Raw genomic sequence first — 14,886 nt, 5'->3', positions numbered from 1 at the left:
TGCCGTTGATGTTGTCTACGTGGACTTCAGCAAGGCCTTTGACAAGGTATCACATGGTAGGTTGTTGCATAAAGTTAAATCTCACGGGATCCAGGGTGAGGTATCTAAATGGGGATAAAATTGGCTTCTTAACAGAAGCCAGGGGGTGGTTGTAGGGGATTATCTTTCAAACTGGAGGCCTGTGACCAGTGGTGTGCCTCAGGGATCAGTGCTGGGTCCACTGTTATTTATCATTTATATTAATGATTCGGATGAGAATACAGGGGGCATGGTTAATAAGTTTGCAGATGACACTAAGATTGGTGGTATAGTGGACAGTGAAGTTATCACCAATTCAACGGAATCTTGATCAATTAGGCCAGTGGGCCGACGAATGGCAACTGGAGTTTAATTTAGATAAATGCAAGGAGATGCATTTTGGTAGATTGAACCAAGGCAGGACTTACCCCGTTAATGGAAGGACATTGGGGAGAGTTACAGAATAAAGAGATTAGAGGCACAGGTTCATAAATCCTTGAAAGTGGAGTCACAGGCGGACAGAATGGTGAAAAAGGCATTCAGCATGCTTGGTTTCATCGGTCAGAACTTTGAATACAGGAGTTGGGATGACTTGTTGAAGTTGTACAAGACATTGGTGAGGCCACACTTGGAATAGTTCTGGTCACCCTATTATAGAAAGGATATTATTAAACTAGAAAGAGTGCAGAAAAGATTTATTAGGACGCTACCAGGACTTGATGGTTTGAGTTATAGGGAGAGGCTGGGTAGACTGGCACTTTTCCCTCCGGAGCACAGGAGTGATCTTATAGAGGTCTATAAAATAATGAGGGGCACAGATCAGCTAGATAGTCAATATCTTTTCCCAAAGGTAGGGGAGTCTAAAACTAGAGGGCATCGGTTTGAGATGAGAGGGGAGAGATACAAAAGTGTTCAGAAGGGCAACCTTTTCACACAGAGTGGCGAGTGTCTGGAACAACCTGCCAGAGGTAGTAATAGAGGTGGATACAATTTTGTTTTTTAAAAAGCATTTAGACAGTTACATGGGAAAGATGGGTATAGAGCGATATGGGCCAAATGCAGGCAATTGGAATTAGAACATAAGAACATAAGAAATAGGAGCAGGAGTAGGCCATCCAGCCCTTTGAGCCTGCCCCGCCATTCAATAAGATCATGGCTATCTGTCGTGTCTCAGTTCCACATTCCCGCCCTCTCCCCATAACCCTTAATCCCCTCTCTTATCAAAAACCCATCAACCCGCGTCTTAAAAATATTTAGCGAGGCAGCCTCCACCACCTCAACGGGCAGAGAATTCCAGAGATTCACCACCCTTTGAGTGAAGAAGTTCCTCCTCAACTCCGTTCTAAACCGCCCCCCCTTTATCTTGAGGCTGTGCCCCCTAGTCCTACTGTCCTTTCTGAGCGGGAAGAGCCTCTCCAACTCTATCCTATCCATCCCATTCATCATCTTATACGTCTCAATGAGATCTCCCCTCATTCTTCTAAACTCTAACGAGTACAAGCCTAGTTTATTCAGTCTCTCCTCATAGCTTAGGGGTTTTAAAAAAAAGGGCAGCATGGACAAGTTGGGCCAAAGGGCCTATTTCCATGCTGTAAACCTCTATGACTCTATCTGATTATATGAAAAGGAATTGTGCTTGACCAATTTGAGTATAGCTGAAAAAAGAAGACATGCTTTGTGTTTAGTCCTCAACATGACAGATGCAAGAATATCAAATTTCAAAGGGAATAACAATATTTCGTGCTGAAGAAAAAGGTGCTGATTAGTTGGTAAGTGGGCTCTGCATGGTCAAGGCATTGCCATGGAGAATATTTGATCTATATCGCGCTAACTCATGAATGAATGTGTCAGTCCTGAAAAGTACCCAGTCTATCTCAAATTACCCCGCAGGCAAGCGCAAAAATCATGCTGCCATTCACGCCAGTGGGATCTTATAGCCCTGCTAACGGTACAACCCTGCCATCGGTTTCCCAGCCGCAAGGAGTCCATTCACAATGGTGGGACTGTAAGATCCCACCACCTGCAAACAACACGCCACTTCCCACCACCATCAAACATGATGCAGCAAGGGAGGAAAATCCCACCCAAGGTGTCTCAAAGATTTGAGCAACAAGTTCAGCTAGCATCTCATCCTGCTAATATGCAGTAGCAACACGAGTTGTATTTTCCAACAGGATGCTGCACCAAGCCAAAAAGACATTCCCGCCTATCACACAAATGAATAATGTGTTATATTAATTCCAGTGGCAGCGTGATGCCAGGTATGTGGGTCATATGTCCCAATGACTGATGGATTGTAATAAACATGTCCCCTCAGCTGTTTGCAACAGGCACAGAGTATTGATTGTACTCAACAAACCTGTGCTTGCAAAATTTAGAACAGTATGCAGATAGGGTGTCATTCCACAATTGGCCAGCATTTCTGAGTACACTACCAATTATGTCGAGAACCAATTCAGTATCAGTCAAGTTTGCAATATGGTTCACATATTTGTGCTAGAAGTTACATGTATTTAAATTCAGGGGCCTATGTTCTGCAAACAAATAAATTATGTCCAAGCATTGCACCTTTCTCAATTGAACAAAAACATGGGGGACAGCTGTTCCCTGGCGCATTCCCCATGGCAACATCTCAATCAGTGCTAACTTGGCTATTCTGAATTTAAACAAAACTAGAGGGATAAATATTCTCTGGGCATTCTCAATGGCAACATCTCAACCAGAGTCTATTTGCAAATCAGCATTCTTTTCTCATGAAGTACAATTGTTTTTCCCTTTGCGATTTGGTATTCTTGTATCTATCCTGATGACAGCAAGTCTCCCTTTGATAGTATATCTCTTTTTTCCAGCTATACTTGAGTTCTGTACTATTACTTTTGACAAATCCTTTTGCATTTGTTTGAGGATGTAACTAGTAAGATAAAGAACCTCCAATAAATGTAGTATACTTGGATTTGTAAAAGGCATTCAGTAAGATACCACTCAAAGGTCATTATAAAAGATAAGAGCTTAATGGAGTTTGGAGTAATATACTAGCTTGGATTGTGGACAGATTGATGAACAGGATGCAATGAATAGGGGTAAGTGTGTGTTTCCAAGTTGATAGATGTAACTAGTGAAGTGCCACAAGGATCAACGCTTGGGCCCAGCTACTTAATCTCTATTAATAACTTAGACAAAAAGACCAAGAAAAGTTACCCAAGTTTGAAAATTGTACAATGTTAGCTGGAAACGAAAGCTGTGAACTGATAGAGAGATTGGAAAGTAACATAAATAACAGATGAATGGAAGTTAGGTGAAGTGAAAGGTGGCACAGATGGAGGATAATGTTTGGAAGTGAGAGGTTTGAGATCTTGGGTGACTCATACAATGAACACAAAGCTAGTATGCACATACAGCAAGCAATTAGGAAGGCAAATGGCATGTTTGGAGTACAGGAATAAGGATGTCTTGATATATAGTTGTAGAGAGTTCTGGTGAGACTACACGAAGAATACTGTGCACAGTTTTGACTTCAGGAAGGGGAGGTGCTGAGATAGTGATACTGTCACTGGACTAGCAATGCTGTGGTGACAGGTTCAAATCTCACTGTAGCAGATGGCAAAATTTGAATTCAATAAAAATATGGAATCAGAAGTTGAATGTTGACCATGAAACCATTGTTGTCATAAATACCCATCTGGTTCACCAATGGCCTTGAGGGAAAAAATGTGTCACATATGCCTTTTTCACCCCTCCACCAACATGCCCTTCCACCTTCACAGATCTATGGACAAACACACCAAGGTCCCTTTGTTCATCAGAACTTCTAGTATCATGCCACTCACTGAATACTTCCTTGTCAACTTACTCCTTCCAAAGTGTATCACCTCACACTTCTCAGGGTTAAATTCCATCTGTCACTTAGAAGATAGCCACGATCTTATTGAATGGTGAAGCAGGCATGAAGGGCTGAATGGCCTATCCCCGCTCCAAAATCCTATACTCCCAAACATGCAAGGTTCTGAAGGGGGCTCGAAAAGGGTAGATGCTGAGAGGTTGCTTCTCCTTTGTAGGAAATCTAGGTGATAAGGGCCAAGTCTCAGGGTCAGGAACTATTAATTTAGGACTGAGATGAGGAGAAATGTATTCACTCAAAGACTTGTGAACCTCTGAAATTCTCTACCCCAGAGGATTGTGGATGATCTATTATTGAGTATATTTAATGCTGAGATAGACAGAATTTTCAACTCTGAAGGGATTCAAGGAACATGGGGAGTGGCTAGGAAAGTGAAGTTAAGGCCAGAGATCAGCCATGATCATATTGAATGGGGGAGCAGATTTGAAGCGTCACTTGGTCTACTCCTGCTGCTTTATCTTTAAATTCTAATGTAATAATTATTGGAAATTTTGATAGGAAATAAATACAATTTTATTAGCATAAGCTACATTCCAGAACAAAAAACAAATTCCCACTGCATTTGTAATAGATTTGTTTTTAATCTTCTATTGTCCTGCATGACAGCTTAGGATGAACTTCAAGCCAAGAGACTTGCATATCATCCCCAATTTTTGAGCTTTCATCAGTGGCCAACAGACTCAAAGGGTTTACAAGTGACTTGGTGAGCAACAAATCTCATAAAATATGGGCCCCATTTACCAAACCTGAATGAACCCAGCCTCCAGGCAGCTGAACCACTTTATTTGCCCAGGATGTTAATCTAATGAAAGCCTTGATTATATTTTAATGATGGGAGACATATTCATTGCACATAGCCAGAACATACTCCATATTTTTAGCCTCACCTTGCTAGTCTGCTTCCAGTACACCTTGGGAATAACAATAAATTTGAAGTGGCTGAGATCTCGTGCACATCGCTCTGCGTTACGGCCTTCATTCTCAAAGTCCAGTTCCTGGGCTAGTGTTCCCTTCAGGTCCTGTGGTGTATGGCATGTACAGAATACATATGAGGCACGCTATGTATTTCCATATTAAACCAGTTTAATACTCTAGCCTTCCACTGACATAGGAACAGAAGCAGGTCATTCAGTCTCTCTAAGATAAAAGCAAAATATTACAGATGCAGGAATCTGAAACACAAATAGAAAATGCTGGAAAATCTAAACAGGTCTGACAGGATTTGTGGAGAGAATAGACCCAACGTTTCGGTTCATGATGACCTTTCGGTGCATGATGCATGACTACCAGTAAATTATGACCTCAATGCATAGTACACGTATATAGATATTGGATCAAACAGGTTCTGGGCACAGTTACATGCAGGAAAGGCATGTGCCGGTTAGGAGAAAGGATGGGAAAGGTAGGATTAGGGAACCGTGGATTACTAGAGATATAGAAGACCTGGTTAGGAAGAAATGAGAGGCGTATGTCAGGTCTAAGCAGCTGGGAACGGAGAGAGCGTTGGAGGAATACAGAGAGAGTAGGAGGGATCTCAAACCGGGTGTTAGGAGAGCAAAGAGGGGGCATGAGATGGCTTTGGCAGGTAGGGTTAAGGAGAATCCAAAGGCGTTTTACTCCTATCTTAAGAACAAAAGGGTGGCTAGGGGTAAAATCAGTCCTCTCAGGGACAGACGTGGGGAATTGTGCTTAGAGGCAGAGGGAATGGGGGAGATCCTGAATGAATACTTTGCGTCGGTATTAGAACATAGAACACTACAGCGCAGAACAGGCCCTTCGGCCCACGATGTTGCGCCGACCAGTTAAAAAACAATGACCCACTAACCTAAACCAATCCCTTTTTGTCCATAAACCTATCCACGGATCTCTTAAACGCCCCCAAACTAGGCGCATTTACAACCACAGCAGGCAGGGCATTCCAATCCCTCACCACCCTCTGGGTAAAGAACCTACCCCTGACATCCGTCCTATAACTACCCCCCCTTAATTTAAAGCCATGCCCCCTCGTGCTAGCTTTCTCCATCCGAGGAAAAAGGCTATCACTGTCCACCCTATCTAAACCTCTAATCATCTTATATGTCTCAATAAGATCCCCTCTTAGCCGCCTTCTTTCCAGCGAAAACAACCCCAAATCTCTCAGTCTCTCCTCATAGGACCTCCCCTCCATACCAGGCAACATCCTGGTAAACCTCCTCTGCACCCTCTCCAAAGCCTCCACATCCTTCCTGTAATGTGGGGACCAGAACTGCACACAGTACTCCAAGTGCAGCCGCACCAGAGTTGTGTACAGTTGCAACATGACGCTGCGACTCCTAAATTCAATCCCCCTACCAATAAACGCCAAGACACTGTATGCCTTCTTAACAACCCTATCTACTTGATTCCCAACTTTCAGGGATCTACGTACACATACACCTAGATCCCTCTGTTCATCCACACTATTCAAAGTCCTCCCGTTAGCCCTATACTCAACACATCTGTTATTCACGAAGGAGAGGGGCTTGATGTCTAGTACAGTCATTGAGGGAGCGGTAGACCAATTGAAAGATCTATTGGTTATGAGGGAAGAAGTGTTAGGGCTTTTAGAGGGCATTAAAACCGATAAATCTCCGGGGCCTGATTGCATTTATCCTAGGCTGCTTAAAGAGGCGAGGGATGAGATTGCTGGGCCTCTGACGCGAATCTTTGTCTCTTCTTTGGACACAGGTGAGGTCCCAGAGGACTAGAGGATAGCGAACGTGGTACTGTTGTTTAAAAAGGGTAGGACGGATAGCCCGGGTAACTATAGGCCGGTGAGTTTAACGTCAGTGGTAGGCAAGTTGATGGAGAGGATTCTTAGGGATAGGATGTATGCGCACTTGGAGCGTTGCGATCTGATTAAGGATACGCAGCATGGCTTTGTCAAGGGGAAGTCTTGCCTTACGAATCTGGTAGAATTCTTTGAGGAGGTGACAAAAACGGTTGACAAAGGACGAGCCATTGATGTCATCTATATGGATTTCAGTAAGGCGTTTGACAAAGTCCCTCATGGTAGGTTGGTACAGAAGATTAAAGCTCATGGGATATGTGGTCAGGTATCTAGATGGGTAGAGAACTGGCTTGCAAAGAGGAGTCAGAGAGTAGTAGTGGAGGGGTCTTTTTCTAGCTGGAGGTCTGTCACTAGTGGTGTTCCGCAGGGCTCGGTACTGGGACCTCTTCTCTTTATAGTGTATATAAATGATTTGGAAGAGGGAGTAGATGGTGTGATCAGCAAATTTGCTGATGACACCAAGATGGCTGGATTGGCAGGCAGTGAGGAGCAGTGTCTGGCAATACAGCGGGATATTGATAGGCTGGTTGATTGGGCAGATACGTGGCAAATGGAGTTTAATCCAGATAAATGTGAGGTGATGCATTTTGGCCGGAATAATGTAGGGGGAAGTTATATGATAAAGGGTAAGCCTGTAAGGAGGATAGAATCGCAGCGAGACCTGGGGGTGCAAGTGCACAAGTCTTTGAAGGTGGCAGTACAAGTGGAGAGTGTGGTGAAGAAAGCCTATGGTATGTTAGCCTTTATAGGAAGGGGTGTAGAATATAAGAGCTGGAGTCTAATGTTGCAGTTGTACAGAACGTTGGTTAGGCCGCATTTGGAGTACTGCGTCCAGTTCTGGTCGCTTTACTACCGGAAGGACGTGGAGACTCTGGAGAGAGTGCAGAGGAGGTTTACCAGGATGTTGCCTGGTATGGAAGGACTGGGGTATGAGGAAAGATTGAAGAAATTAGGGCTCTTTTCCCTTGAAAGATGCCGACTGAGGGGGGATCTAATAGAGGTATATAAGATTATGAAGGGTATAGATAGAGTAAATAGAGGTAAGCTATTTCCTATAATAGAGACACGTAGAACAAGGGGCCATGGACTTAAGGTGAGGGGGGAGCGGTACAACACAGATATTAGAGGGAGATTTTTCACAGAGGGTAGTGGGGGTATGGAATGCTCTGCCAAGGTGGTGGAGGCAAACACGCTAGAGTCCTTTAAGAGTAACTTAGACAGGCACATGACTGAGTTAGAGATGGGTGGATATAGGAGATCCTTTTAAATAAGGGTCATTAGCATTGGGGTGACCCTGGTAATGTAAAGAACATAAGAACATAAGAAATAGGAGCAGGAGTAGGCCAACTAGCCCTTCGAGCCTGCCCCGCCATTCAATAAGATCATGGCTGATCTGTCATGTCTCAGTTCCACATTCCCGCCCTCTCCCCATAACCCTTAATCCCCTCTCTTACCAAAAACCCATCAACCCGCGTCTTAAAAATATTTAGCAAGGTAGCCTCCACCACTTCAACGGGCAGAGAATTCCAGAGATTCACCACCCTTTGAGTGAAGAAGTTCCTCCTCAACTCCGTTCTAAACCGCACCCCCTTTATCTTGAGGCTGTGCCCCCTAGTCCTACTATCCTTTCTGAGCGGGAAGAGTCTCTCCACCTCTATCCTATCTATCCCATTCATCATCTTATACGTCTCAATGAGATCTCCCCTCATTCTTCTAAACTCTAACGAGTACAAGCCTAATTTATTCAGCCTCTCCTCATAGCTCAACCCTCTCAACTCCGGCATCAGCCTAGTAAACCTCCTCTGCACTCCCTCCAAGGCCAAAATATCTTTGCGTAAGTATGGCGCCCAAAACTGCACACAGTACTCCAGCTGCGGCCTCACCAATGCCCTATACAGCCGCAGCAAGACCTCCCTACTTTTATATTCAATCCCCCTCGCTATGAAGGCCAGCATCCCATTCGCCTTCCTGACCACCTGCTGCACCTGCAAGCTGGGTTTTTGCGACTCATGCACAAAGACCCCGAGGTCCCTCTGCACCGTCGCCTGCTGCAGTTTTTCTCCACGTAAGTAATAATCCTTCCTACCATTATTCCTACCAAAGTGGACCACCTCGCACTTGCCAACATTAAATTCCATCTGCCATTTCCTGGCCCATTTGCCCAGCCTATCTAGATCCTTCTGTAGACTCTCACCACCCTCCGCACAATTTGCCTTTCCACCAATTTTGGTGTCATCAGCAAATTTCGACACCCTACACTCAGTTCCCTCCTCCAGATCATCTATATAAATGGTAAATAGCTGAGGCCCCAGCACCGACCCCTGGGGCACTCCACTAGTCACCATCCGCCAATCCGAATAGCACCCATTGACCCCCACTCTCTGCCTCCTATTTGACAACCAGTCCTCTATCCATGCTAACACCCTACCCCAACTCCATGCCCCCTTACCTTCTGCAATAACCTCTTGTGGGGTACCTTGTCAAACGCCTTCTGAAAATCAAGAAAGACCACATCCACCGGCTCTCCTCTATCCACCGCCCTAGACACATCCTCATAGAAGGGGTATAATCTTTTCATTCACGGGTTTTAAGTCGGTCCACCTCGTGTCCAACGAGGGGCATACACGCGATGGGTCGTACTGGGGCTGCTCTTGGTTGTTTGAGATTGGCCTAGTGCTTCATGTCGTTAGTGTGTGCCTAAACTGGACAAGATACTGGGCAAGACGACAGCTCAGTGACTATCGCTGATTGCTGTGCAGACACATGGATTTGGGCCGGTGTCTGTGGGAGTTTGCGCATTCTCCCCGTGCTTGCGTGGGTTTTCTCCGGGTGCTCCGGTTTCCTCCCACACCCCAAAGATGTCTTGTGCAAGAGTCACAAAAACCCAGCCTGCAGATGCAGCAGGTGGTCAAGAAGGCTAATGGGATGCTGGCCTTCATAGCGAGGGGGATTGAATATAAAAGTAGGGAGGTCTTGCTGCAGCTGTATAGGGCATTGGTGAGGCCGCAGCTGGAGTACTGTGTGCAGTTTTGGGCGCCGTACTTACGCAAGGATATTTTGGCTTTGGAGGGAGTGCAGAGGAGGTTTACTAGGCTGATACCAGAGTTGAGGGGGTTGAGCTATGAGGAGAGGCTGAATAAACTAGGCTTGTACTCGTTAGAGTTTAGACGAATGAGGGGAGATCTCATTGAGACGTATAAGATGATGAATGGGATGGATAGGATAGAGGTGGGAGGCTCTTCCCACTCAGAAAGGACAGTAAGACTAGGGGGCACAGCCTCAAGATAAAGGGGGGGGTGGTTTAGAACGGAGTTGAGAAGGAACTTCTTCACTCAAAGGGTGGTGAATCTCTGGAATTCTCTGCCCGTTGAGGTGGTGGAGGCTGCCTCGCTAAATATTTTTAAGACGCGGGTTGATGGGTTTTTGATAAGCGAGGGGATTAAGGGTTATGGGGAGAGGGCGGGAATGTGCAACTGAGCCACGACAGATCAGCCATGATCTTATTGAATGGCGGGGCAGGCTCGAAGGGCTGGATGGCCTACTCCTGCTCCTATTTCTTATGTTCTTATGATGTGCTGTTAGGCTGATTGGCAGGAATAAGTTGTCCTTAAATCAGTTTCCCTCAATCTGGATGGCCATAAAACATTAGATAGGGGTCATGGGTAGAGAGGTGGACTGGTGGTGTTGAGATGGCGGCGTGGGCTTGTTGGGCCGAAGGGCCTGTTTCCCGGGCTGATTTTGTTCTTTGTTACAATGTCTTCCCACAATGAAACAGCCTGCCAACATTGTTAAGATTCATAAAAAATAGCCATTTGGGTTGAGATACCAATGATCTCACTGCAAAGGCGGCAGCAGATTTGAGTTACAAACCTGACACCATTATGATCATTCTCTTTCTGTGCTGTACGAGCAATCCTCTGATCATCACTATAAGGAATGGTCTACATGTGATTAGCTTATGGGTTTTAAAAAAATGTGGCATGGGCAAGCTGTAAACCTCTAGGACTCTAATTAAACTTGGAAAGGTTAAAAATGCAAAGCTTGAATAAGAGCTTGTTCAGACATAATAAGAGTACCCAGTGTACAAAGATAACAGTCTATTTAAAAAAATAACCTGTTATGTTACTAAAATGCAATATACAATGAGTGTAAAAGAGATAAGATTCTGGGACAGTTCAAAAATAAAAATTATCTGGAGTTGGGCCTGGCAGGCAGAGAGGTTTTTGATTGTAAAATACATCATTCACATGAATGGCCATTTCGCCAGTCAACACTGAACGTGACCTTGCAAATTTAACATTTGGCATTCCACAGCAGCTTGCATTCATAAGCTTTCAATGTTATTAATACAGGGTCAGGGAGTGTAGAGGCAACATTACTGCACCCAAAGACCTGAGCTAATAATCTAGAGACACTAGTTCAAACTGTATCGCAGAAAGTATCAGTAACTACTGGATTGTCACTACAAACCCACCTGATTCACTAACATCCTTTAGGAAAGGGAATCTGCCTGTCTTCAGTCTGGCCTGTGTGTAACTCCAGACCTATATTAATGTGATTGGTTGCACTCTGCTCTCTGAATTGGGCTAACAAACAATTCAGTTGTCTCACGGGCAATTAGGGATAGGTAATAAATCATCACCTTGCCAGAAACGCCTACATGTTGTGAATGAACTTTAAGAAGTGAAATATCCTGGCACAGGAACAGAAGCATTTTCTCCGGCCTGTTCTGCCATCCGAACAGCTGATGATGACGTTGCACCATTTGTAACTTTTGCAACGTAACCTGAAGGATCAGATCTGTCATTTAACACAGTTCTTAACATCCATTATCATTTGCATTGTTATACCATTTCCATGTCGGTTTAGTGACTAAACAGCCTGCTGCAATGCCGAGTCAGGTAATCAGGTTGGGGATGCACGTGATTACCAGAGCATTAACCCATCTGGTTAGGTAGTACCAGGTTTGAGAAGGCTGTGTCAGACATAACTTCAAGTTCAGTGGTCATGGATTTGAATCCTACTTCAGAGAATTCAGTACATACAATTCAGGCTAATACTCTGGCACAGCACCCAGGGAGTGCTGTTGGGCATGCAATATTTTGGATGAGAACCGAGATCCCATCTGTCCCTCAGGGATGGACAGAAACAATCCCATGGCACCATGTCACAGAATAGCTAGGGAGTTCTCTGTGATATTTTAGCAAGCATTTATGCCTGAGCCATCATTAAGAAACAGATTATCTCATTGCTGTTTGTGGGAGCTCACTGTAGGCAAACTGACTGTTGCATTTCCTACATTACAACTGTGACTACTTTTCAGGAGTACATTACCGGCTGGAAAATGCTTTGTAATCTTCAAAGGTTGTGGAAAGAGCTATAGAAATGCAGGCTATTTCAGGCCAACTGGTCTTAATCCGTTTTGAAGGACATTTATTTCAAGATGGGTGGAACATGTTTTATACTATGCCATGGTCTGCAGTCTGGGAGACACTGGCAGTTTAAGATGCGGCCTGTTTTGAGGTGGTTAAGACAGTCAGAGTCTGAAATAAGGACCTGCACTTTTGTGCCCAAAAATATTTGCATCGCATCTGCATACATCTCTTTGAGTGGCATGGTGGTACAGTGGTTAGAACCGCTGCCTCAGAGCGCCATGACCAGATTCGATTCCCAGCTTGGGTCACTGTCTTTGCGCAGTCTGCACATTCTCCCAGTGTCTGCATGGGTTTCCTCCAGGTGCACCAGTTACCTCCCACAATCTGAAAAGACATGCTGGTTAGGCTCAACGGCCATGCTAAATTCTCCCTCAGGTGTACCCAGAGTGTGGCCACTAGAGGATTTTCACAGTAACTTTATTGCAGCATTAATGTAAGCCTACTTGTGACACTAATAAATAAATTAGAGTTTAGAAGAATGAGGGGAGATCTCATTGAGACATATAAGATGTTGAATGGGATGGATAGGATAGGATAGAGGTGGAGAGGCTCTTCCCGCTCAGAAAGGACAGTAGGACTAGAGGGCACAGCCTCAAGATAAAGGGGGGGCGGTTTAGAAAGGAGTTGAGGAGGAACTTCTTCACTCAAAGGGTGGTGAATCTCTGGAATTCTCTGCCCGTTGAGGTGGTGGAGGCTGCCTCGCTAAATATTTTTAAGACGCGGGTTGATGGGTTTTTGATAAGCGAGGGGATTAAGGGTTATGGGGAGAGGGCGGGAATGTGCAACTGAGACACGACAGATCAGCCATGATCTTATTGAATGGCGGGGCAGGCTCAAAGGGCTGGATGGCCTACTCCTGCTCCTATTTCTTATGTTCTTATGTTCTTAAAAAAAGAGATATTAATTGACTGAGAAATAAATGGGGCATGATTCATATCTGAACCACTGCCTCTCTTACAATTTTCTTTTTGATAAAACCTTATACCATCAAGGATATATATCTGTATGAAATTCTGCAGTATCATCTGGAAATATCATGCTACATTCAACATTCCTACCCTTCCATTAGGACAGAGAACACTTACCTGGAGGACCCAGCGGAATGCAAACTTTGGATGCATCAACTGAACCAGGCCCAAGAGGAACTCCAGTGTCATAATGTCTCCATCAAATCGGTCCCGTAGATCAATGAACTGTACCTGGAGTAAGAGGAAGAGATAAAATGCAATTGAACTGTGAATTTAAAAGCAGAGTCAAGAAAGAAGTTGGTCTCTTGAGTGAGAAGAACATAGGTTCAAGTCCCATTCCAGCACAAAAAAAATCAAGGCAGTAGTGAGGGGGTACTTCTGAGGTACTGCCTTTCAGATGGGACATTAAACAGAGGCCCCATCCTTCCTCTGAGCTGGAGAGAAAAATTCCCTTGGTCACTACCTCAAAGAAGAGTAGGGGAGTTATCCCCAGTGTCCTGGCTTATCAATATCAAACAGGTTATCTGGTCATTAATCACAATGCAGATTGTGGGACATTGTAGTGCATAAATTGGCAGCTGTGCTTCCTAGGTCACAACAATGACTACCGTTCAAAAGTACTTCAATTACTGCAAAGTGCTTTGAAATTTCTGATGGTCATATAAATGCAAGTCGTTTTGTCTCACACTTCAAGTGTGCCTGTTGTGTAAAAATTGCTTTTCCAGTTTTCAACCATATTGAAAAAAAACATACACAGCAAAACAACTTCCCTGGGCGTATCACACCATGCCCGCCAGCTGCTGCCTCTATCCACTACTTGTGGTCTCTGCCTTTCCCTGTGTAATGTACAACACATCCTGCAACAAGCTCATTGGTAGTATCAGCACTAGAGATTTGCTAGTGCTATTTTATGAACTGAAATGATAGAAAAGCTCAGCAACTCATTTCAATATTTGAAAGGTGGCGATGGCCATTAGCAGCGTGAGGTTTGCAGGAATGCAAAGAGGGGAAAAAAAGCAAAACTTCTTTTCAACAGAGCCTGCACTTCAGAGAAAATGCCAATTGACCAGAAGTGTCAATGACACTTCTTGAGAAGGTGAGAGGGCATGGGATCCAAGGGGTTTTGGCCCTGTGGATCCAGAACTGGCTTGCCTGCAGAAGGCAGAGAGTGGTTGTGGATGGGTCTTTTTCGGCATGGAGGTCAGTCACCAGTGGAGTGCCCCAGGGATCTGTTCTAGGACCCTTGCTGTTTGTCATTTTCATAAATGACCTGGATGAGGAAGTGGAGGGATGGGTTAGTAAGTTCGCTGATGACACGAAGGTCGGTGGTGTTGTGGATGGTCTGGAAGGATGTCAAAAGTTGCAGCAGGACATAAATAGGATGCAGGACTGGGCGGAGAAGTGGCAGATGGACTTCAACGCGGATAAATGTGTAGTCGTCCATTTTGGCAGAACCAATGGGATGAACGAGCACACTATCAAGGGCAGGAGTCTTAGTAGTGTTGAAGAGCAGAAGGATCTTGTGGTCCGGGTCCACAGGACTCTTAAATCGGCCTCGCAGGTGGAGGATGTGGTCAAGAAGGCATATGGTGTACTGGCCTTCGTTAATCGAGGGATTGAGTTTAGGAATCGGGAGGTAATGCTGCAACTTTATAAGACCCTTGTCAGGCCTCACTTGGAGTACTGTGCACAGTTCTGGTCGCCTCACTATAGGAAGGACGTAGAAGCTATTGAAAGGGTACAGAGGAGATTTACAAG

The 14,886-nt window shown here is 44.7% G+C and overlaps 1 protein-coding gene across 2 annotated transcripts in view; it reads right to left on the bottom strand.

The window, feature by feature from the left end:
- adck5 (aarF domain containing kinase 5) overlaps positions 1-14,886 on the bottom strand; it is a 79,222-nt gene that overhangs the window by 23,915 nt on the left and 40,421 nt on the right. The window contains exons 7-8 of one of the 2 annotated variants that reach the window (XM_080213914.1): positions 13,246-13,359; positions 4,804-4,935 (exon numbers count right to left, since the gene is read on the bottom strand). In XM_080213914.1, the coding sequence (XP_080070040.1) occupies positions 4,804-4,935; positions 13,246-13,359 (246 nt within the window). The remainder of the gene's footprint in view (positions 1-4,803; positions 4,936-13,245; positions 13,360-14,886) is intronic. The other variant, XM_080213922.1, reaches the window with a different exon arrangement.

The sequence above is a fragment of the Carcharhinus amblyrhynchos genome, chromosome 2 (genome assembly GCF_965287045.1).
Source record: "Carcharhinus amblyrhynchos chromosome 2, sCarAmb.v2.hapA, whole genome shotgun sequence".
In the NCBI taxonomy this organism is placed as follows: domain Eukaryota; kingdom Metazoa; phylum Chordata; class Chondrichthyes; order Carcharhiniformes; family Carcharhinidae; genus Carcharhinus; species Carcharhinus amblyrhynchos.
Note: the sequence above shows the minus strand (reverse complement) of the source record. Positions and strands in the feature narration are given on the sequence as shown.